The sequence below is a fragment of the Aotus nancymaae genome, unplaced genomic scaffold (assembly GCF_030222135.1).
Source record: "Aotus nancymaae isolate 86718 unplaced genomic scaffold, 86718_ANA_hifiasm-v0.15.2.pri h1tg000011l, whole genome shotgun sequence".
Classification (NCBI taxonomy): domain Eukaryota; kingdom Metazoa; phylum Chordata; class Mammalia; order Primates; family Aotidae; genus Aotus; species Aotus nancymaae.
Genome location: NW_026988422.1, coordinates 42,304,424 through 42,327,055, shown reverse-complemented (window position 1 = coordinate 42,327,055; position 22,632 = coordinate 42,304,424). Strand labels below are relative to the sequence as shown.

The window sequence follows — 22,632 nt, the reverse complement described above, 5'->3', positions numbered from 1 at the left end:
AAGCAAGGTAGATGTGCTGGGAAAATCCTTTTGATTTGGGTAAAAGAAAAGAAAAAAGAAATAAAAAAGAAAGAAAGAAAGAAAAAAGCAAGGTAGAGAGAAAAGTGTGTATAGGCCAGGCATGGTGGCTCACGCCTGTAATCCCAGCACTTGGGGAGGCTGAGGGGTGTGGATCACTTGGGGTCAGAAGTTCGATACCAGCCTCATCAACATGGCGAAACCTCATCTCTAACAAAAATACAAAAAATTAGCTGGGTGTGGTGGTGGGTGCCTGTAATCCCAGTTACTCAAGAGGCTGAGACAGGAGAATTGCTTGAACCTGGGAGGCAGAGGTTGCAGTGAGTGGAGATTGCACCACTCCACTCCAGCCTGGGCAACAGAATGAGACTCTGTCTAAAAAAAAAAAGAGAGAAAAGTGTGCCTAGTGTACTACCATTATACCATTAATCTAAGATGGGAGGTGAATCTGTGTACTTATGTTTTAAAAAGAAAAAAACAATAATATAAAAAATTTTAGGCTGGGAGTGGTAGCTCACGTCTGTAATCTCAGCACTTTGGGAGTCCAAGGCAGGCAGACCATTTAAGGCCACGAGTTCAAGACCAGCCTGGCCAACATGGTGAAACTCCAGCTCTACTAAAAATACAAAAAAAAAGGCCAGGTGCAGTGGCTCATGCCTGCAATCCCAGCACTTTGGGAGGCCAAGGTGGGATGATCACAAGGTCAAGAGTTTGAGGCCAGTCTGGACAACACAGTGAAATCCTGTCTCTACTAAAAATACAAAAAATTAGCTGGGTGTGGTGGTGTGCACCCATAATCCCAGCTACGCGGGAGGCTGAGGCAGGAGAATCGAGTGAACCCGGGAGGCAGAGGTTGCAGTGAGCTGAGATTGTGCCACTGCACTCCAGCCCGGGCGACAGTGTGAGACTCCATCTCAAAAAAATAAAAATAAAATTTAAAAAAAAAATCAAAAAAAAAAAATTAGCCAGGTACAGTGGTGCACGCCTGTAGTCTCAGCTACTCAGGAGGCTAAGGTGGGAGAATCCTTTGAACATGGGAGGTGAAGGTTGCAAGACACACATGCCTCTTAAGGCCTAGACTTGAAAGGTTGAGGCACAATCATGCCACTGCACTCCAGACTGAGTGACCGAGTGATCCTGTCTCAAAAAAAAAAAAAAAAAAAAAAAAAAAAAAGACAGAGAGAGAGACAGAAAGAAAAGGAAGGAACGAAGGAAGGAAGGGAGGGAGGGAGCAATGGATTAAAACACATAAAGTATGTTAAAATCCATGTGTTCACAAGGATATTTAAAATAAATAAAACTCATCAATCATCTTTGGAAGTTGCTAAGAACTGTCTTTCTCTGTTTTAAAATACTGCAGAGACAGGATCTTACTATGTTGCCCAGGCTGGTCTTAAATTACACATGTGAGTCACTGTACCCTTCCAGGAATTATCTCATTCTTTTGAAAACTGGTAAATAAAAGGAAAATGAATCAAGCATTTATCTTGCCTTTCCTATTCAAAATGTGCCTGGGGGGTAACTAAATAGCTGATTAGAAGTTTCTCTTTATAGAAGCAGGCTAGATAATGAATGAAGAAAGAATGATAAATTAGAAATATCACCACTTTGCAATTCCTAATGAATTAAATTATCTAGGTAATGACTATCAATGGCTATGATAGAACACATTATTATTTCTTTCTTTCTTTCTTTCTTTTTTTGAGACAGAGTCTTGCTCTGTCTCCCAGGCTGGAGTGCAGTGGTCCAATCAAGGCTCCCTGCAACCTCTACCTCCTGGGTTCAAGAGATTCTCATGTCTCAGCCCCAGAAGTATCTGGGATTACAGGCATGTGCCACCAGGCCTGGATAATTTTTGTATTTTTAGTAGAGATAGGCTTTCACTATGTTGGCCAGGATGGTCTTGAACCCCTAGCCTCAAGTGATCCACCTGCCTTGGCCTCCCAAAGTGCTGGGATTACAGGTGTGAGCCACTGTGCACGGCCTGGCTAATATTTGTATTTTTAGTAGAGATGGGGTTACACCATATTGGCCAGGCCGGTCTGAAACTCCTGGCCTCAAGTAATCCTCATGCCTCGGCCTTCCGAAGCACTGGAATTACAAGCGTGAGCTGCTACACTCAGCCCTATATTATCCTTTTTTTTTTTTTGAGACAGAGTCTCACTCTGTTGCCCAGGCTGGAGTCCGGTGGCACAATCTCGGCTCACTGCAACCTCTGGCTCCCAGGTTCAAGGGATTGTCCTGAGTCAGCTGCCCAAGGAGCTGGGATTACAGGCTAGTGCCACCACACCTGGCTGATTTTTGTATTTTTTGTAGGATGGGGTTTCACCATGTTTGCCAGGCTGGTAGTCTAAAACTCCTTACCTCAGGTGATCCTCCTGCCTCAGCCTCCCAAAGTGTTAGGATTACAGGCGTGACCCACTGCGACCAGGTGCCATGTTATCCTTTCTAATTCTTCACCCCTCTCTATACCCATGCCCTTTGCTATGTGCCTTAGTCATTCTTCCTGGCCCCATAGTGACACCATGTCAACTCCAAGTCTAGGCCTTAAGAGGCACATGTGACTTTGCTTGCTCCTTTTATACTTCTGTCATCACCATGTAAAAGTGCCCGGGGTTTACTGGCCCAGGGAGCAAGAGAGAGGTAGAACAGACCTGGCTGCCACCTGCAGCTTGGAGATAATTCCAGCTGAATTCATGCTATCAGGCCGCTGAAATGCAGTTGAACTTCAGACGCATGAATAGGAACAGGGGTTGGTTTGTCACTTCACATTATTGTGGTAAGAGCTAACTGATAGGATTGTTAACATCACAAACTGACAGACAATCAGATATGTGTCTCCTGATGGAAATATATACCACTACCTAAAAATCAGCCTTCCCCAAGAACAAGCAACAACGACAACAACAGAACAAACCCAAATCTGACCAATTCTGTAGCTCTAACTACCAATTTATAGGAAACTCAAGGGACCAGAAACACATTCAGCAACAACAATGAGATGCAGTCAGCATTGTGAGAAACCAGAAGACGAATGACCCAGTTTCTTCAGCAAATAAGCCGCAAGGCAGGGCAAAAAGAGATGGGGGAAAAAACAGATTAAATGACTTAAGGGACATATTAACAAATCACAATGTATGGACTTTAAGATCCTGAGTCAAGTGATCCAATTATTGTTTTTTAAATTATAACCCAAATAGAAAAATTTGAACATCGACTAGTTATTTGATAAAGAATTATTATTTTTAGGGGTGATAATGGTATTATAGCTAGGTTTAAAAGAAAAGGACTTATATTTTTGAGAAACATATTGAAATATTTATTGTTGGCCAGGTGCCGGTGGCTCACGCCTGTAATACCAGCACTTTGGGAGGCCAAGGTGGGTGGATCATGAGGTCAGGAGTTCAAAACCAGCCTGGCCAAAATGGTGAAACCCCATCTCTACTAAAAACTACAAAAAAAAAATCAGCTTGGCGTGGTGGCCCAGCTACTCGGGAGGTTGAGGCAGGGGAAAGATTGAACCTGGGCAGCAGAGGTTGCAGTGAGCTGATATTGCACCACTGCACTCTAGCCTGGGCGACAGAGACTCCATCTCAAAAAAAAAAAAAAAAGAAATATTTATAGTTAAAATATAATGATGCTGGTATTTGCTTTAAAATAATCTGATGAAAGGATTATAGATTTAACAAGATTGGCCATGAGCTGACTGCTGAGGCTGGATAATGGGTGGATGTTTATTATATTATTCTTGGTATATACTGGAATTTTATATGAGAAAGACCTAAAAAGAGGGGAAATTTTTATTTCCCCTCTTTTTAGGCCTTTCTCATATAAAAGGGGCCGGGCGACACAAGGGGCCAGGCGAGCTGGCTCACGCCTGTAATCCAAGCACTTTGGAGGCCAAGGTGGGAGAATCACCTGAGGTCAGGAGTTCAAGACCAGCCTGAACAACATGGTGAAACCTCGTCTTAAAAAAAAAAAAAAAAAGGACACAAGGGGCCAAATACAGTGGCTCATGCCTGTAATCCCAGCACTTTGGGAAGCCAAGGTGGGTGGATCATGAGGTCAGGAGTTTGAGACCAGTCTGGCCAACATAGTGAAACCCCATCTCTACTGAAAATACAAAAAATTGCTCTCTTCCTTTGTCCACCATCGTGGTGTGTGCTTTACTCCATTTCTCGCCATGTCTTCTCACAAGACTTTCAGGATTAAGCGATTCCTGGCCAAGAAACAAAAACAGAATCGCCCCATTCCCTAGTGGATTCAGATGAAAACTGGTAATAAAATCAGGTACAACTCCAAAAGGAGACATTGGAGAAGAACCAAGCTGGGTCTATAAGAAATTACACATGCGATGGCACACATATTTATGCTGTCTGAAGGTCACAATCGTGTTACCAAATCAAGCTGAAAAATGTCACCGCTATCTGGAGAAGTTTGAACAGTTTCCTCTCTGGATCTGTTATGAAGGTATTAGTTAGTACAACCCACAGTGCTTCCATTATTCATGTTAAAAAAAAAAAAAATGAAGGCTTTGGTTGCCTGGGTTCAGTAATAAATATGTGAGACCTTTCAAAAAAAAAAAATACAAAAAACTAGCCAGTTGTGATGGTGTGCTCCTGTAATCCCTGCTACTTGGGGAGGCTCAGGCAGGAAAATCACATAAACCCAGGAGTCAGAGGTTGCAATGAGCCGAGATCACACCATTGCACTCCAGTCCGGGTGACAGTGTGAAACTCCGTCTCATTGAAAAAAAAAAAAAAAAAAAAAATGCTGGGCGCGGTGGCTAACGCCTATAATACCAGTACTTTGGGAGGCTGAGGCGGGCAGAGCATGAGGTCAGTTCAAGACCAGCCTAGCCAATATGGTGAAACTCCAAATCTCTACTAAAGATACAAAAATTAGGCCAGGCGTGGTGGCTCATGCTTGTAATCCAAGCACTTTGGAGGCTAAGGCGGGCGGATCACCTGAGGTCGGGAGTTCAAGACCAGCCTGACCAACATGGTGAAACCCCATCTTAAAAAAAAAAAAAAATTACAAAAAATACAAAAATTAGCCGAGCATGGTGGCATGTGCCTGTAGTCCCAGCTACTCAGGAGGCTGAGGCAGAAGAATCGCTTGAACCCAGGAGGCGGAGGTTGCAATGAGTCGAGATGGTGCCACCGTACTCCAGCCTCGACAACAGAGTGAGACTCCATCTCAGAAAAAAAAACAAAGACACCAAGAAGTCAAATCATATGATCAAAGACACAAAGTAGCCATTACATTTTCCCCACTTACCTGTTCTGTTCTTTCGTTTTTCTCGCTCTGCTTTTAGCTCCTCCATGGCTTGAGATTTCTTATCTAGTTTCTCATCCCGCTTGGAACGCCGTTCCTTGCTGTGGGATGTTACCTAGGAAGGAAAGGATATACAGGATGGCCCTTTTTACCAACAGTTGATAAGATTCTCTAAATCCAACACTTAATTCATTTAGTCCTCCAACATCAATCTATATGGGCTGCAGAAACTTAGAGCTTGTAGTGTAAGGAGAGAGAGCATCCTCTTGTGGACAAAGAGGATACAGCAGTAAAGAAGCCCTGTCTAAAATGCCTAAAATCAAGTTCAAGAATTATCCGAATAAACTCTTTCTGGAAGAGAACGCTAGAACATAGCTAGTATTTGTTGATATTATCAAAAAAGTTTTAGATGATAAACACAGAGATTATTTTTCCAGATATATTTATACCAAGTCTAGGATGACATACATCTAAGTAAATATCATAAGCATCTGGCTACCTAGGACAGGTTGTTTACCAACTTTTCCATAAGGGATGCTCAATCACTAGTGGGCTGCTTTTTTGTTTTAAATAGAGCCTCACTCTTTTGCCCAGGCTGGAGTGCCATCACACAATCTCAGCTCACTGCAACCTCCACCTCTGAGGTTCAAACAATTCTTGTGCCTCAGCCTCCCCAGTAGCTGGGATTAAAGGCATAAGCCATGATGCCTGGCTAATTTTTGTATTTTTAGTAGAAATGGGGTTTCACAATGTTGGCCAGACTGGTCTCAAATTCCTGGCCTTGAGTGATCTGCCTGCTTGGATTACAGATGTGAGTCACTGCAGCTGAGGGCTGCTTTTTAAATGCAGACTTCGGTGAAAGCCGGGCAGTGGCATATGCCTGTAGTCCCAGCCACTCAGGAGGATTGCTTGAGAGTAGGAGTCTGAGGCTACAGTGTGTTATGATTATGCCAGTGAATAGCCACTGTACTCCAACCTGGGCAACATTGTGAGACCCTGTCTATGAAAGGAAAAAAGGAAGGAAGGAAGAAAAGGAAGAAAGGAAAGAAAGGAGACAAGGAAAATAGGAGGCAAAGAAACAGAAGGAAAGGGAAAAAGAAAGAAAAGGAAAAGAAAGGAAAAAGTGCTAAGGAGTTAAACACTACAGCTGATGGTGAAACACTAAGATATGTCTAGAGATTAATGAAACAATGTCACAAGTCTTGTACTAATAAACTTAAGCTGATTAATGTAAACACACACTTCTCTCTCTCTCAGAGGTTTATTCTTTGGACAAAGAGGAAAACTGAATCTCCTACCTGAGATTCTTGAATCTGTGTCAGCTTTTTCTTTTCTTGCTCCTCTTCTTGCTTTTTCTTCTTTTCTTTCTTTTCTTTCTTTTTGGCTGTTTTTAGCTTTTTCTTGATTTCAAATCTGGTTAAAAGATACTTGGTTTTTAAGTAGCAATGAAATGTATGTAAAAACTAATTTCTACTAGATAGGAGAAAAGAACTAAGGGAAAGGACCTAATAGATATTTTGGCTTTCCTGCAAGAAACTCTGATGTACCTTATTATAAGTACATTAAAAAATTTGATATGTTAATTACAATAAAATATAAAACATTTAATGCATTAAGTTGGAATATATTTTAAACGAGAGAACGGCCAGGCGGGGTGGCTCATGCCTGTAATCCCAGCATGAGATCACGAGGCCGAGGTGGGTGGATCACGAGGTCAGGAGTTCGAGACCAGCCTGACCAACATGGTGAAACCTCATCTCTATTTAAAAATAATAATAATAATAATAAAAATAAATGAGAGAACATGGGCCAGGCACGGTGGCTCATGCCTGTAATCTCAGCACTTTAGAGGCCAAGGCATGTGGATCACCAGGTTAAGAGATAGAGACCATTCTGGCCAACATGGTGAAACCTCGTCTCTACTAAAAATAGAGAAATTAGCTGGGTATGGTGGCGTGTGCCTGTAATCCCAGCTACTCGGAAGGCTGAGGCAGGAGAATCGCTTGAACCTGGGAGGCGGAGGTTGCAGTGAGCCGAGATCGTGCCACTGCACTCCAGCCTGGCAAAAGAGAGAGACTCCATTTCAAAAAAAAAAGAGAGAGAGAGAGAGAATATATATAGGATACTGCTGTACTCATCTGTCACACTGCACTCTAGCCTGGTGACAGAGTGAGATTCACTCTCAAAAAGACAAAAACTAAAACAAAAAACAACAAAACACAATGAAAGACCACTTCGCAATCCCCAGGATAGCTATTACCACAAAAAGGGAGGCCAAGCATGGTGGCTTACACCTGTAATTCCAGCACTTTGGGAGGCCAAGGCGAGAGGATCACTTGAGCCCAGGAGTTGGAGACCAGCCTGGACAACATGGTGAGACCCTGTCTCTACGAAAATTTTAAAAATTGGCCAGGTGTGGTGCTGCATGCTTGTAGTCCCAGCTACTTGGCAGACTGAGGTGGGAGAACTGCTTGAGCCCAGGAAATTGTTCATACCACTGAACTCCAGCCTGGGTGACAGAGTGAGACCCTGTATCCAAAAAAAAAAAAAGGAAAATGCCAAGTGTTAAAGTGTTAGTGAAGATGTAGAGAAATTAGAACACTTATTGCTGGTGGGAATCTAAGATGGTGCAGCTACAGTTTCTCAAAAAGTTAGAAAGAGTTACCATATGAGCCAGAAATTCTACTTTCAAATATACATCCAAAAGAACTAAAACTAGGCACTCAAATTGCTGTATATAAATGTTCACAGTAGCACTAGTCACAATAGCAAAAAGGTGAAAACCCCACAAATATTAATCAATAGATGGATGAATAAAATGTGGTATATACATATAATGGAATATTACTCATCCATAAAAAAGAGGAAGGTACTAATGCATGCTAATAAATAAACCTCAAAAACATACTAAGTGAAAGAAGTCAGTCACAAAAGACTACATATTATGATTCCATTTATATCAAGTATCCAAGTCGGGCATGGTGGCTCACACCTATAATCTTAACACTTTGGGAGGCCGAGGCAGAAGGACTGCTTGAAGCCAGGAGTTCAAAACCAGCACAGACAACATAGCAAGACCCCATCTTTACTAAAAATTAAAATAATTAGCCAAGTGGTGCCACCAGCCTATAGTCCCAGCTATTTGGGAGGCTGAGGCAGGAGGACTGCTTAAACACAGGAGGTTGAGGCTTCAGTGAGCTATGATCATGCCACAGCACTCCAGCCTGAGCAATGGAACAAGACCCTGTCTCGATAACAACAACAACAATAATAAAAACATCCAGACTAGGCAAATCTAGAGAGACAGAAAGGAGACTAGTGGTTGTCTAGGGCTGGGAGGCTTATAGGGGAAGAGAAGAGTGATAAAATGCTCCAGAATTAATTGTGCTGATGATTGCACAGCTCCCTGGACATATAAAAACCAGTGAATAATATACCTTAAGTGGGTTATTTTAATCAAAGTTATTTTTTAGAGTTAGTGATAGTTAACATTTACATAATGTTCTTATGTATATCATCTCAATTGAGGTTTACAACAACCCCTGAGGAGGAAGCTGAGGCAGAAAGAGAGAAAGTGACTTAATTCTGATCACCCTGCCAGCGAATCTGACTTGAACCCAGACCTTCTGACGGCAACGTCAGTGCCCTTTCTACAACCAGGTTATCTTTTATGCTGCCTGCCCCCATGAAGAATCTAACAACTGAAAATGACATCTCACTACTGGTGCTGCTGGCTAGAGAACAGGATGCTAATGGTGCTTACCTAAAAAAGACTATGAAGATTAAATGCGATCCATATTAAGACATTTTAAAGTAAAAAAAGATGCAGGGGCCGGGCATGGTGGCTCATACCTCTAATTACAACACTTTGGGAGGCCAAGGCAGGCGAATCACGAGGTCAGGAGATCAAGACAACCTGGCCAACATGGTGAAACCCCTCTCTACTAAAATACAAAAAAAATCAGCCGGGCGTGGTGGCACGTGCCTGGAGTCCCAGCTACTCGGGCGGCTCAGGCAGGGGAATCGCTTGAACCAGGGAGGTGGAGGTTGTAGTGAGCTGAGATTGCACCACTGTACTCCACTCTGGTGACAGAGTGGGAGTAGGTTAAAAAAAAAAAAAAAAAAAAAGGGCCGGGCGCAGGTGGATCACGAGGTCAAGAGATCAAGACCATCCTGGTCAACATGGTGAAACCCCGTCTCTACTATAAATACAAAAAATTAGCTGGGCATGGTGGCGCGTGCCTGTAATCCTGGCTACTCAGGAGGCTGAGGCAGGAGAATTGCCTGAACCCAGGAGGCGGAGGTTGCGGTGAGCCAAGATCACGCCATTGCACTCCAGCCTGGGTAACAAGAGCGAAACTCCGTCTCAAAAAAAAAAAAAAAAAAAAAGATGCAAGAAATTTCTGAGTTGCCATATTGCACTGCCCTGAAGCTAAACAAACGAACTATAAAAATACCAATTTTCTATGATGGCTCTGAACTTCTGTCTTAATAATCAGGACACTAAATCATTCTTACAGTCACTAAAAAAAGTCACTGAAGCAGAGTGCGGTGGTTCAGTGTAACCCCAGCACTTTGGGAATCCGAGGTGAACGAATTGCTTGAGGCCAGGAGTTCCAAGACCAGCATGGGCAACGTGGCAAAAATCCCTCTCTAAAAAAAAAAAAAAAAAAAAAAAAAAGGGCCAGGTCTGGTGGCTCACACCTGTAATCCCAGGACTTTGGAAGGCCAAGGCGGGTGGATCACTTGAGGTCAGGAGTTCCAGACCAGCCTGGCCAACATGGTGAAACTAAAAATACAAAGATTAGCTCGGCATGGTAGCGGATACCTGTTATCCCAGCTACTCAGGAGGCTGAGGCAGGAGAATTGCTTGAACCTGGGAGGTGGAGGTTGCAATGAGCCAAGATCGTGCCAATGAACTCCAGCCTGGGCCACAGAACAAGACTCTGTCATACACACACACGCACACATGCATGCATGCACACCAGGCACAGTGGCTCACTGTAATCCCAGCACTTTGGGAGGCTGAGGTGGGCGAATCACAAGGTCAGAAGACAGAGACCAGGCTGGCTAACATGGTGAAACAAAAATACAAAAAAATTAGCTGGGTGTGATGGCACGCACCTGTAGTCCCAACTACTCAGGAGGCTGAGGCAGGAGAATATCTTGAACCCGGGAGGCAGAGGTTGCAGTGAGCCAAGATTGTATGATTGCACTCTAGCCTGGGCGACAAGAGCAAAACTCTGTCTCAAAAAAAAAAATTAGCCAGGCAGTGTGGCACACGCCTGTAGTCCCAGCTACATGAGAGGCTGAGGCAGGACAATCACTTGAACCCGGGAGGCAGAAGGTGCAGTGAGCTGAGATCATGTCACTACACTCTACCCTGGGCAACAGAGTGAGACTGCATCTCAAAAAGAAGAAAAGAAAAATTAGCCAGACGTAGTAGCCTGTAGCCTGTAGTCCCCACTAGTTGGGAGGCTGAGGTAGGAGGCTGGTTTGAGTCCAGGAGGTAGAGATTGTAGTGAGCCAACCTCACACCACTGCATTCCAGACTAGAGGACAGCCAGACTCTGTATCCAAAAAAAAAAAAAAAAAAAATTTTTTTTAAAGTCACTGAATCAGCCAGGCGCGGTGGCTCACACCTGTAAACACTTTGCGAGGCCGAGGCAGGTGGATCACCTGAGGTCAGGAGTTCAGGACCAGCCTGGCCAACATGGTAAAACCTCATCTCTAAAAACAATAAAAAATAAAGTCACTGAATCAGTCAACTGTCTTATTCACATACAGTGAAAAACATAAAAACTAAGTTTGAGATAAGCCACCCATTACCCTTGAGCTACTTTGTGATTTTGTCATAGGACCTACTGGCCTTATACAACAGCATCTTGCTATGCTTTCCACAGTTCAGAAATACAAATTTTAGAAGTCATCCCCAACCATCTGGCAACTCCAGCACAGTTTATTAAGTCCTATTTGTTCCAAAACAGGTAACCTTGGAAGCATTCACACTCAAAACAAACGTCTAGTCTGGGCACAGTAACTCACACCTATAATCCCAGCACTTTGGGAGGCTGAGGCAGGTGGATCACCTGAGGTCATGAGTTTGAGACCAGCCTCATTAACAAGGCAAAATCCTGACTCTACTAAAAATACAAAAATTAGCCAGCCATGGTGGCGGGCGCCAGTAATCCCAGCTACTTGGGAGGCTGAGGCACAAAAATCTCTTGAACCTGGAAGGCGGAGGATGCAGTGAGCCGAGATCTCGCCATTGCACTCTAGCCTGGGCAACAAGAGCAAAAGACCTTCTCAAAAAGGAAAACAAAACAAAAACCAAATGTCTATTGCTTGCTGCTGTCTGAAAGCCAAACATTCTTCTTCAGGATAACTAACCATACTTAATATGGTCTCCAGAAGGGACAAACAAGACTCCCAGATGAAAAGAAACTAACTGCTGCCAAAGAAAATGCTCTATTTTCCTTTCATGAGATTAAATAGGTAGGATCCTCATTCTGAGGGCTATTTTATTTCCCAAGATAAAAGCCAAATTTATTTTTACCTTGAAATTCTGTTAGGAGACAAGGAAGAACTACTGCCATATTTAAAAGTTTTCCATTTAAAATATGGCAAAAGTTCAAAAAACTGAAGCAGCTTGTAAATATCAAAAAGCAATTTAACATTTGACTTTAAAAAAAAAATACAAAAACTATGCTGAAGGACAGTCAGATACCTAATTTGTACATAATCAGGAGAAATTCCAAGTCTTGAATCCTGTGAAGACAGGGCTCCAAATGTAAAGTTTGGAAAATTATTTCAACCTGGGAGCTTGAAAAATTTGAAGCCAATCTGTAAAATATAAAGCTTTAAACACCATTTCTTCCTTTAATTTTTACGTATTATTTGTTGTATTCCCATGTTACTCTCAATCACTACTGGATTCCTGTTCTAAAACCAAGGTAATCTTATGATTACCTTAATACTGTTTACTCAGTAGAAATCAAATCATGCACTGGTCTTTATCAAAACAAAAACAACCTCTGTAATTCCCCTCTCTTTTTTTTTGACACAGGATCTCACTCTGTCACCCAGGCTGGAGTACAGTGGCACAATCTCAGCTCATTGCAAACTCCACATTCCGGGCTCAAATGATCCTCCTGCTGACTCAGCCTCCCAAGTACCTGGGACTACAGGCATGGGCCACCATGCCTATTTTTTAGAGGAGACAGGGTTTTGCCATGATTGGTCTTGAATTCCTGGAATCAAGCAATCCACCCACCTTAGACTCCCAAAGTGCTGGCATTATAGGTGTGAGCCACTGTGTCCAGACTGTAATTCCCTGCATTTATTTATTTACTTAGAGACGAAGTCTCACTCTGTCGCCCAGGCTGAAGTCCCGTAGCGTAATCTCGGCTCACTGCAACCTCTGCCTCCTGGGTTCAAGCAATTCGCCTGCCTTAGCCTCCTGAGTAGCTGGGACTACCAGTGTGCAGCACCATGTCCAGCTAATTTTTTTATATTTTTAGTAGAGACAGGGTTTTGCCATGTTGGCCAGGCGAGTCTCGAACTCCTGACCTCAGGTGATCCGCCTGTCTGGGCCTCCCAAAATGTGTAATCCCTTTAGAATGCTGCTTGTAGTGTTTGTGTTATAGAATAGGTAAAATAATAGGAAATGTGAGGAAGGAGAGGATGTGGCCACACTGTGTTTTATGGTGTCAGATGGTCCCAGGTTTGAAATACAGTACTACCACTTGCCAGCTAAATGACCTTGGACAAGTTTCTTCATTCTTTCACTCAATAAGTATTTAGTGCATATCTCTGTGCCAGGCACTGTTCTAGGCACCAGGAATAGAGGAGTGAACAGGACTAAGTCTCTCCCTTCATTCAACTTACTCTTTAGTTACCTAATGTCTCTAAGCCTAAGCTTCTACCTCTGTAACATGGTATAACCAACTTCACAGAGCTGTTGTGAAGATTACGTCATGCACATATATGATGTCTTATGAATAAAACCTTCTGAATGACATATATTAGTAAATAAAGCCAGTGGCACTGAGTAAATAATGAATGAAATTTAATACATCATTTGCTTCTCATGTTAACAATCAATCCCAAATGTCAGTCTCCATATGTAGGTCAGATGTCAAGGACAGAGGAAGTATGACATAAGAAATGAACAGAAAAGGCAGGGGTGGAAGCAGGGGCAACGAGGACTCAACCTTACCTTCTTTTCAACACCTCTCTCTTCTCTATGCGATTGAACAGTTCTTGCTCTCTCTCTTTCTCTGTCATCTGTTCCAGACGGGCCCTGTCTTCCTCATCTCCCATGAGGTCTTCTCCGTAGCCATCATGGAACTCTTCATCTTCTGAGGAAGAGTCTGAATCTGAACTGGAAGAAGAGCTGTTGCTGTCAGAATCTGACACTTCACCTGCAACAAAGGCCCAAACACAAGATTACACTATGCTACAGAAGACAGGCCACAAGTGGCTCCACAGTGGTGACATCACCCTTCTCTATTTCTTTTTTTTGAGACAGAGTCTTGCTCTGTTGCCAAACTGGATTGCAATGGCGTAATCTCGGCTCACGGCAACCTCCGCTGCCTGGATTCAAGCGATTCCCCTGCCTCAGCCTCCCAAGTAGCTGGGACCACAGGTGTGCACCACCATGCCCAGCTAATTTTTTGTATTTTAGTAGAGAGGGGGTTTTCACCACGTTGGCCAGGATGGTCTTAATCCCCTGACCTTGTGATGGGTCCGCCCCGGCCTCCCAAAGTGTTGAGATTATAGGCATGAACCACTGTGCCCGGCCAACATCACCCTTCTTTGGGCTAGAATAAGAAATCAGTTTGTTATTTTACTTATTTTTACTTCTTTTTTGAGAAGAAGTTTTGCTTTTGTTGCCCAGGCTGCAGTACAATGGCGCAATCTTGGCTCACTGCAACCTCTGCCTCCCCGGTTCAAGTGATTCTCCTGCCTCAGCCTCCCAAGGAGCTGGGATTACAGGTGTAATCTGGCTGATTTCGTATTTTTATTAGAGACAGGGTTTTGCCATATTGGTCATGCTGGTCTCGAATTCCTGACCTCAGGTGATCTGCCCACCTTGGCCTCCCAGTGCTGAGATAACAGGCATAAGCCACTGCACCCAGCCTATTTATTTTTACTTTTTAAATAGAACTGGGGTCTCACTTTGTTGTCCAGGCTGGTCTAGAACTCTTGGGCTCAAGCAATCCTCCTGTGTTGGCCTCCCAAAGTGCTGGGATTACAGGCATGAGCCACCACACCTGGCCCCAGCTTATTTATTTATTTTATTATTACTATTTTTTGAGCTGTAGTCTTGCTGTCGCCGGCTTGAGTGCAGTGGCGCAATCTTGGCTCACTGCAAACTCTGCCTCCCGGGTTCAATGATTCTCTTGCCTCAGTCTCCCAAGTAGCTAAGTTTATAGGCATGTGCCACTACGTCTAGCTAATTTTGTATTCTTAGTGAAGATGGGGTTTCACCATGTTGGTCAGGCTGGTCTCAAACTCCTGACCTCAGGGAATCCGCCCACCTCAACCTCTCAAAGTGCTGGGATTACAGGCATAAGCCACGGTGCCCAGCCTCCCAGTTTATTTTAATGCATTTTTTTTTTTATTTTGACAAAATTGTAGGCCTGAAGAAAAGTTGCAAGAATAATTTGACTCCTATAAATCCTTTCCTTAAGATTTACCCACCAATGCCAATTTACTTTCTCTGCATATATAAAAAATAATGTATTTATGTTTATTTATTTATGTTGCTGAATTAAAAGTAGTTGCAAAGATCATGGCCCTTCACCCCTAAAGATGACAGTCTCTCTTTTTTTTTTTGAGATGGAGTTTTGCTCTTGTTGCACAGGCTAGAGTGCAATGGCATGATCACCGGAATGTCCGCCTCCCGAGTTCAAGTGATTCTCCTGCCTCAGCCTCCCAAGTAGCTGGGATTACAGGCATGCATCACCATGCCTGGAAAATTTTGTCTTTTTAGTAAAGATGGGGTTTCTCCATGTTGGTCAGGCTGGTCTTGAACTCCTGACCTCAGGTGATCCACTCACTTCAGCCTCCCAAAGTGCTGGGATTACAGGCGTGAGCCACCACACCCCGCTGACAGTCTCATATAACCAATTACACAATTATCAAATCTAGGGAACTTAACATTGATACAATATCATTATTTTATATTCAATAGTCAGTCTATATTCAAATTTCACCAACTGTTTCACCACTGTCCTTTACAGTCACTTTTTAACCAAGTAGATTCCAATCTACTATCACATGTTGCATCTGGTTGCCGTGTTTGTCTAGTATCTTTTAATTGGGATCTGCCTTTCTTTGTCTTTCATGCCATTAATTTTTTTTTAAATGTTATTTCAAGGTTTTGGGGGTAGTGGTGTTTTCTAGATACATGGATAAGTTCTTTTTTTTTTTTTTTTTTTTTTGAGATTGAGTCTCATTCTGTTGCCCAGGCTGGAGTGCAATGAAATGATCTTGGCTCACTGCAACCTCTGCCTCCCAGGTTCAAGCGATTCTCCTGCCTCAGCCTCCAGAGTAGCAGGGACTACAGGCACATGTCACCGTGCCCAGCTAATTTTTTTATTTTTAGTAAATATAAGATTTCACCATGTTGATCAAGCTGGTCTCAAACTCCTGACCTCAGGTGATCTACCTGCCTCGGCCTCCCAAAGTGCTGGGATTAAAGGTATGAGCCACCGCACCTGGCCTGAATAAATTCTTTAGTGGTGATTTCTGAGATTTTGGCCTACGTATCACCCAAGCAGTGTACACTGTACCCGATATGCAGTCTTTCATCCCTCACTCCCTCCCAAGTCCCCAAAGTCCATTATATCATTCTTTTTTTTTTCCTTTCCAGACAGAATCTCACTCCATCACTCAATCTAGCCTCACTTCAACCTCCTCCTCCCAGGTTCAAGTGATTCTCATGCCTGAGACTCCTGAGTAGCTGGCACCAGGAGCACACTACCATGCCTGACTAATTTTTGTATTTTTAGCAGAGATGGGGTCTTACCATGTTAGCCAGGCTAATCTCAAACCCCCGACCTCAAGTGATTCACCTGCCTTGGCCTCAAGTGCTGGGACTATAGGCGTGAGCCACCACACCTGGCCCCATTATATCATTCTATGCCTTTGCATCCTCATGGCTTAACCACCACTTACACCTGAGAACATACAATACTTTGTTTTCCATTCCTGAGTTATTTCACTTAGAAAAACGGCCTCCAGCTCCATTCAAGTTGCTGCAAAGGCCATTATTTCACTCTGTTTTATGGCTGAGTAATATTCCATGGCACACATATATATTTTGTTTATCCATTTGTTGGTGCATTGAATTTTTGAAGAGTATAAGCCCAAAAAATTGTCTAGTAGAATTTTGTGAGGTGATGATAAAAATATTCTCTATCTGAATAGCAGCCACAACATATAACCATTCACAAACTGAAATGTGGCTAGTGCAACTGAAAAACTACATTTTAAACATTAATTTTTAGTTAATTTAAGTTGAAATAGCAACAGTTATCAAGTCCACCTCATTTGGTTTGGTTAATTTGTTAAGAAACAATTCAGGTTATGATTTTTGGCAAGAATACTCCGTAAGTGATTGTGTCCTTTTCAACGTTATCACATCAGGTCTTAGGGAGGCAGAGGCAGGAGGATAGCTTGAGCCCAGGAGTTCGAGACCTGCCTGGGCAATATAGCGAGACCCCGTTCTCCACAAAAAGGAAAAAAAACAAAAAGACATTAGGAAGCCCTAACTAATATCTGTTTGTCCCACTATTTTAATTTGGATTACTTGGTTAAGGTAGTGTCTTCTAGATTTTCCCTTTGTAAAGGCACCTTTTCCTCTTTGTATAATAGTATGTATAGGGAGAAGGTTTAAGACTATAAAATATTGTTTTCCAACGAATTCTCAACCAGTGGTTTTAACAATCATTGAGGATTCTTGAGTAAATCAACTTTATCACTATGATTGAAAAGTGGTGGCCAAGCACAGTGGCTCATACCTGTAATCCCAGCACTTGGAGAGGACAAGATGGGTGGATCACAAGGTCAGGAGTTCGAGAGTAGCCTGGCCAATATGGTGAAAACCTGTCTTTACTAAAAATACAAAAATTAGCGTGTCCTGGCGGGCGCCTGTAGTCCCCCAGCTACTTGGGAGGCTGAGGCAGGAGAATCACTTGAACCTGGGAGGCAGAGGTTGTAGTGAGCCGAGATTGTGCCACTGCACTCCAGCCTGGGTGACAGAGCGATACTCCATCTCAGAAAAAAAAAAGAAAGAAAAGTGGTGATTTTTATAACCCTATAATTTATTTTTCATTTATTAGCTGGCATTAAAAAAAAATTATGACCAGGTGCAATAGCTTATGCTTGTAATCCCAGCACCTTGGGAGGACAAGGTGGGTAGATCACCTGAGGTCAGGAGTTCAAGACCAACCTGGCTAACATGATGAAACCCCATCTCTACTGAAAATACAAAAAATTAGCTGGTTGTGGTAGTGGTCGCCTGTAATCCCAGCTACTTGGGAGACCGATGCAGATTGCTTTAACCCCAGGAGGCGGAGGTTGAAGTGAGCCAAGGTTGCATCATTGCACTCTAGCCTGGGCAACAACAGCAAAACTCTGTCTCAAAAATAAACAAAAATAAAAAGTAAAAAAAAAAAAACATTTTAATGAATCATTAACATCTGATTAGTGAATTTCTAATAACAGTGGATCTTAATAGGACAAATGTTGGCATGGAAAAAATATGTGAGTACAATGAGTACTGAGCTAAGTCAGCAATTTAACAGGAACTGTACTTGACTCAGTTTGAGCTAACATTCATAGGCATGTGCTCAAAACCAGGTTAGGCCAATTTTATAAAGCCAGCTTGTATATAAACATTATTTTAGAAAATATTTTTAAATTTTTAAATAATTTATAGGTTATCATTCTAGTCCTGGAACAAGTTCACTTTTATTTTCTTTCCCAGTGTCCTTGCATTTTTCTTTTCTTTATTTTCTTACTTTTTTTTGTTGTTGAGACAGGGTCGTGCTCTGTCACTTAGGCTGAAGTGCAGTGGTGTGATCATAGCTCACAGAATCCTAGGCTCAAGTGATCCTCCCACCTCAGCTTCCTGAGCAGCTGGGACTACAGGTGTGTACTACAACATTCTGGTAGAGATGGGATCTCACTATGTTACCTAGGCTGGTCCTGAACTCCTGGGCTCAAGTGATCCTCCCACCCTGGCCTCCCAAAGTGTTGAGATTACAGCCATGAGCCACCGCACTTGGCCCAAGTTAACTTTTCAAACTAGTGTTCAAAAAATTCTGGAATTGGCTTCCAAAAAAATAACATTTTCTACTGAGTTTTGTAACAAGATTTCCCTTCTCAGTCAGACTATGCATAAGCAAGAAAAAAAAAGGAGGAGAAGGCATTCAGGGTATTCAAGACCATGCAGGAATCCTTGTGGGTTCCAGGGATAGGTTTCAGGGCTCTCACCAACCTTTTGGAATTGCATACATTTTTCTTGCTTCATTCAGATTCTCAAAGCATCCACGACCATGGAAAAAATTAAGAATCACTGCTCTAAAGACAGAGGTCATGCTAAATGCAGGTACCCCCCTTCCTCCCCACTTCTGCCTTTGCACCTTCAAGCTGACAAGAATGGGAGTTGACCTTCCAGGTCTGGGCTACTCAGCTCACCTTCCTCAGGGGCTGAGCTCTCAGCTGAACTGTCTTTGTCTGAACTGCCTGAGGAGGCAGTTTTGTTGGCCTGTTTCTTCATCGTTCCTTTCTTCTCTATTTTTCTGGTTTTTCCTTTCTTCTTATTTTTATTGCTCCCAAATGTCCACTATAAGGAGAAAAGAAAAAAAAAACTGAAATAGGAATAGGGACTTTACTGGGAAAAGCTGGAAGACTCAAGAGTTAAGAGTCTCTGGCATTCATCTTTGAATCCAAAACAAATACACTTCACATGAAAAAAAAATACAGATTTTTGAAAAGTTTTTTTTTTTTTTTTTTTGAAACAGGGTCTCACTCTGTTGCCCAGGTTAGAGTGCAGTGGCACAATCTTGGTTCACTGCAACCTCTGCTTCCCAGGCTTAAGCATTCCTCCCACTTCAGCCTCTGGAGTAGTTGGGACTACAGGTATGCACCCCCATGCCCAGCTAATTTGGGGTTTTTTTGTTGTTGAGATGGGGTTTCACTATGTTGTCCAGGCTAGTCTTGAACTCCTGAGCTCAGGTATTCCTCCTGTCTTGGCCTTCCAATGTGCTGGGAATACAGATGTGAGCCACTGTGCCTGGCCTAGATTTTTGTTTTTGAGACAAGGTCTTGCTCTGTAGCCCAGGCTAGAGTGCAGTGACGCGATCTAGGGCTCACGGCAGCCTTGACCCCCAGGATCAAGCCATCCTTCTGCCTCAGCCTCCCAAGTAACTGGGATGATAGGCGTGTACCACCATATCCGACTAATCTTTGTATTTTTTGTCGAGATGGGGTTTCACCATGTTGCCCGGGCTGGTCTTAAACTCCTGAACTCAAGCAATCTGCCTGCCTTGGCCTCCCAAAGTGCTGAGATTACAGGTGTGAGCCACTGTGCCTGGCCCCAGCCTACATTTTTGAAAACTTGGTTAAAACTTTAGAACTTCTGGTATGGAATGTCTTAGAAAAAGTAGAAAAGTTACATAATAAACATAATTTAATTATTTTTTTCTTTTTTTTCAGACAGGTTCTTGCTACGTTGCCTAGGTTGGCCTCAAACGATGCTCTCACCTGAGCCTCCTGAGTAGATGGAACTACAGGCACGCATCACTGTACCCAGCTCATGTATGTTTTATCGCCAATAGAAAACAGAAAAGATAGCAACTTTTTGGCAAGTCAAAAAACAGCTTCTGATGTTTTATGTGGCAGAGATGGCAGTAGTTGTTAATGGTTGGTATGTCTGGGTTTCAGTACAGAGAATAGTTTAGTTCTGGAGTGGGTCTCAGGAAGGCAGGGAATGTAGCTTGTGCCCAGGAGAAAACTGCAGAAAGCACCAAAAGAAAGGAAGAAGGGCATTCTTTGGCATGAATAGCAGCACTGGTACTTACTCCAGAAAGGTAGAAAGTAATGTACATCATTAAATATATGTGCATATCCTTTTTAAAACATTGGCATGCATTATCCAGTAATGTAACATTTAAACTGGATCATAAATAGGAAATCTCAGATATCTAAACGTAAGGAACTTGTAATTTGTATCATCAAACAGGCAAGCAATACAGCTAACTACCTCAAAGCCAAAAAGCCATCTTTAAGAACTTCAATTATAAGCTGAAAGACAACAAAGCCACTTTATAAATTTGCAAAGACTACTTAGTTACATTAAACCCTATCTCCTTTGATATTGTGTCAGCTTAAAATGCTTTTAGGTAAAAAACACTTTATTCGGAAACTTTATTCTAACTACCATAAAGAATAATCATCTTTTGATTATCACAGACTGAATATTAAGTCTGGTATTAATATAATATTTCTACATCTAATATTCAATGAAGGCACAAAGTCTGTTTCTTCTATAATAGGATGAGAAATTAACCTATTTCACAATAGATAAATAGAAGAAGTAAATTCTTTTGGTCTTTTTTTTTTTTTTTTGAGAGGGTGGAGTCGGGTAGAGGGGTAGTTCTGAAGATGTTTCCAACTTAGAAATTTTCCACATAAACTATTCTTAAGAACAACAGCCAGGCGCAGTGGCTCACTAGGTCAGGAGTTCAAGACCAGCCTAGCCAACATGGTGAAACCCCATCTCTACTCAAAACACAAAAATCAGCCAAGCGTGGTGACATGTGCCTGTAGTCCCAGCTACTCGGGAGGCTGAGGCAGGAGAATGGCTTGAATCTGGAAGGTGAAGGTTGTGGTGAGCTGAGATTGCCACTGCACTCCAGCCTGGATGACAGAGCGAGACTCCGTCTCAAAAAAAAAAAAAAAAAAAAAAAAGGACAGTTTGCTAGTTTACCTTAACAAAACACTGTAAAGGGTGCTATTTTTAATCTTTTTGTTTGTTTGTTTCTGAGCCAGGGTCTTTTTCTGCCACCCCAGCTGGAGTACAGAACAGCAGGATCATAGCTCACTGTAGCCTTGACCTCCCAGGTTCAAGCGATCCTCCTACCTCAGCCTCCCGAGTAGCTGGGATTACAGGTGTCCGCCACCATGCCTGGCTACTTTTTGTATTTTTAGTAGAGACAGGGTTTCACCATGTTGGTCAGGCTGGTCTCGAAATCCTGACCTCAAGCAATCCACTCGCCTCGGCCTCTCAAAGTGCTGGGATTACAGGCTTGCGCCACCACACCTGGCCTAATATATCAACTTTCTATGCTGACAGTGAAGTTATTACTCAAGTAAATAATATATAAAACATCTTTTACACTGGCTCTTGTTATAAAATATTACATAACTATATGCATAATACTCAACATTTATTGGTTGCTTTTGAAAATGGGCATGACCTACCTTTTCCAAACAGTGTTTTGGCCCTTTCTACTTCTACTCAATGGGAATATAAAGAGGTTCAGAGCATAAAGGTTGGGCTATCAGGGAACAGGTGTGTCAGAGGGACTAGGTCTATTTTTGCCTACAGATTTGGGTTTCTCACGTGGAATAGAGTCAAATTCTGGATTCCTCGGGAAAAAAAGTGTTTATGAGAGCAAAATGACCTAAATGTGAAGTCATACAGGTGAATCCAACTCAGGAGATGCTAGGAAGCCAAGGCTTTCTTAACCTTCCCCCTTCTAACTGCTTCAATCTGCCTCAACCTAAGCTTAGCAACTGTCATTCATTCATAGCCCATATTGTTCATTCTTTGTGGGGTAGTGAGAAAAGACAAGAATAAATTAGAAGAAAATAAAAGTGCTTTGAGTTAAAAGAGGGTTTCCTAACTAAACATGAATGTGAGAAGGGAACACCATTTTTTTCTTCCAAGAGCAAAGCTGCCTTACTTCTCATGAGGCTGACTCAGTCAGGTCTATCACACCAAAGGCAAAAAACCAACACCTCAGTATGTGACAAGGTTTTGAAGGAATTAAAATAATGTGGGTGAATTTACTTTTAAACATAAAATTTCTTTTTTTTTTTTTTGAGACTGAGTTTTGTTCTTGTTGCCTATGTTGAAGTAAAATGGCAAGACCTTGGCTCACCGCAACCTCCGCCTCCTGGGTTCAAGCGATTCTCCTGCTTCAGCCTCCCGAGTAGCAGAGATTACAGGCATGAGCCACCACACCCAACTAATTTTATATTTTTAGTAGAGATGGGATTTCTCCATGTTGGTCAGGCTGGTATTGAACTCCAAACCTC

At 42.5% G+C, this 22,632-nt stretch overlaps 1 protein-coding gene and 1 pseudogene across 1 annotated transcript in view; one reads left to right on the top strand and one right to left on the bottom strand.

Annotated features, from left to right (window-relative positions):
* RTF1 (RTF1 homolog, Paf1/RNA polymerase II complex component) overlaps positions 1-22,632 on the bottom strand; it is a 69,783-nt gene that overhangs the window by 13,147 nt on the left and 34,004 nt on the right. The window contains exons 3-6 of the mRNA XM_012462451.2: positions 19,006-19,153; positions 13,514-13,718; positions 6,594-6,708; positions 5,299-5,410 (exon numbers count right to left, since the gene is read on the bottom strand). Of these exons, the coding sequence (XP_012317874.1) occupies positions 5,299-5,410; positions 6,594-6,708; positions 13,514-13,718; positions 19,006-19,153 (580 nt within the window). The remainder of the gene's footprint in view (positions 1-5,298; positions 5,411-6,593; positions 6,709-13,513; positions 13,719-19,005; positions 19,154-22,632) is intronic.
* Positions 4,156-4,538, top strand: LOC105724109 (large ribosomal subunit protein eL39-like; annotated as a pseudogene).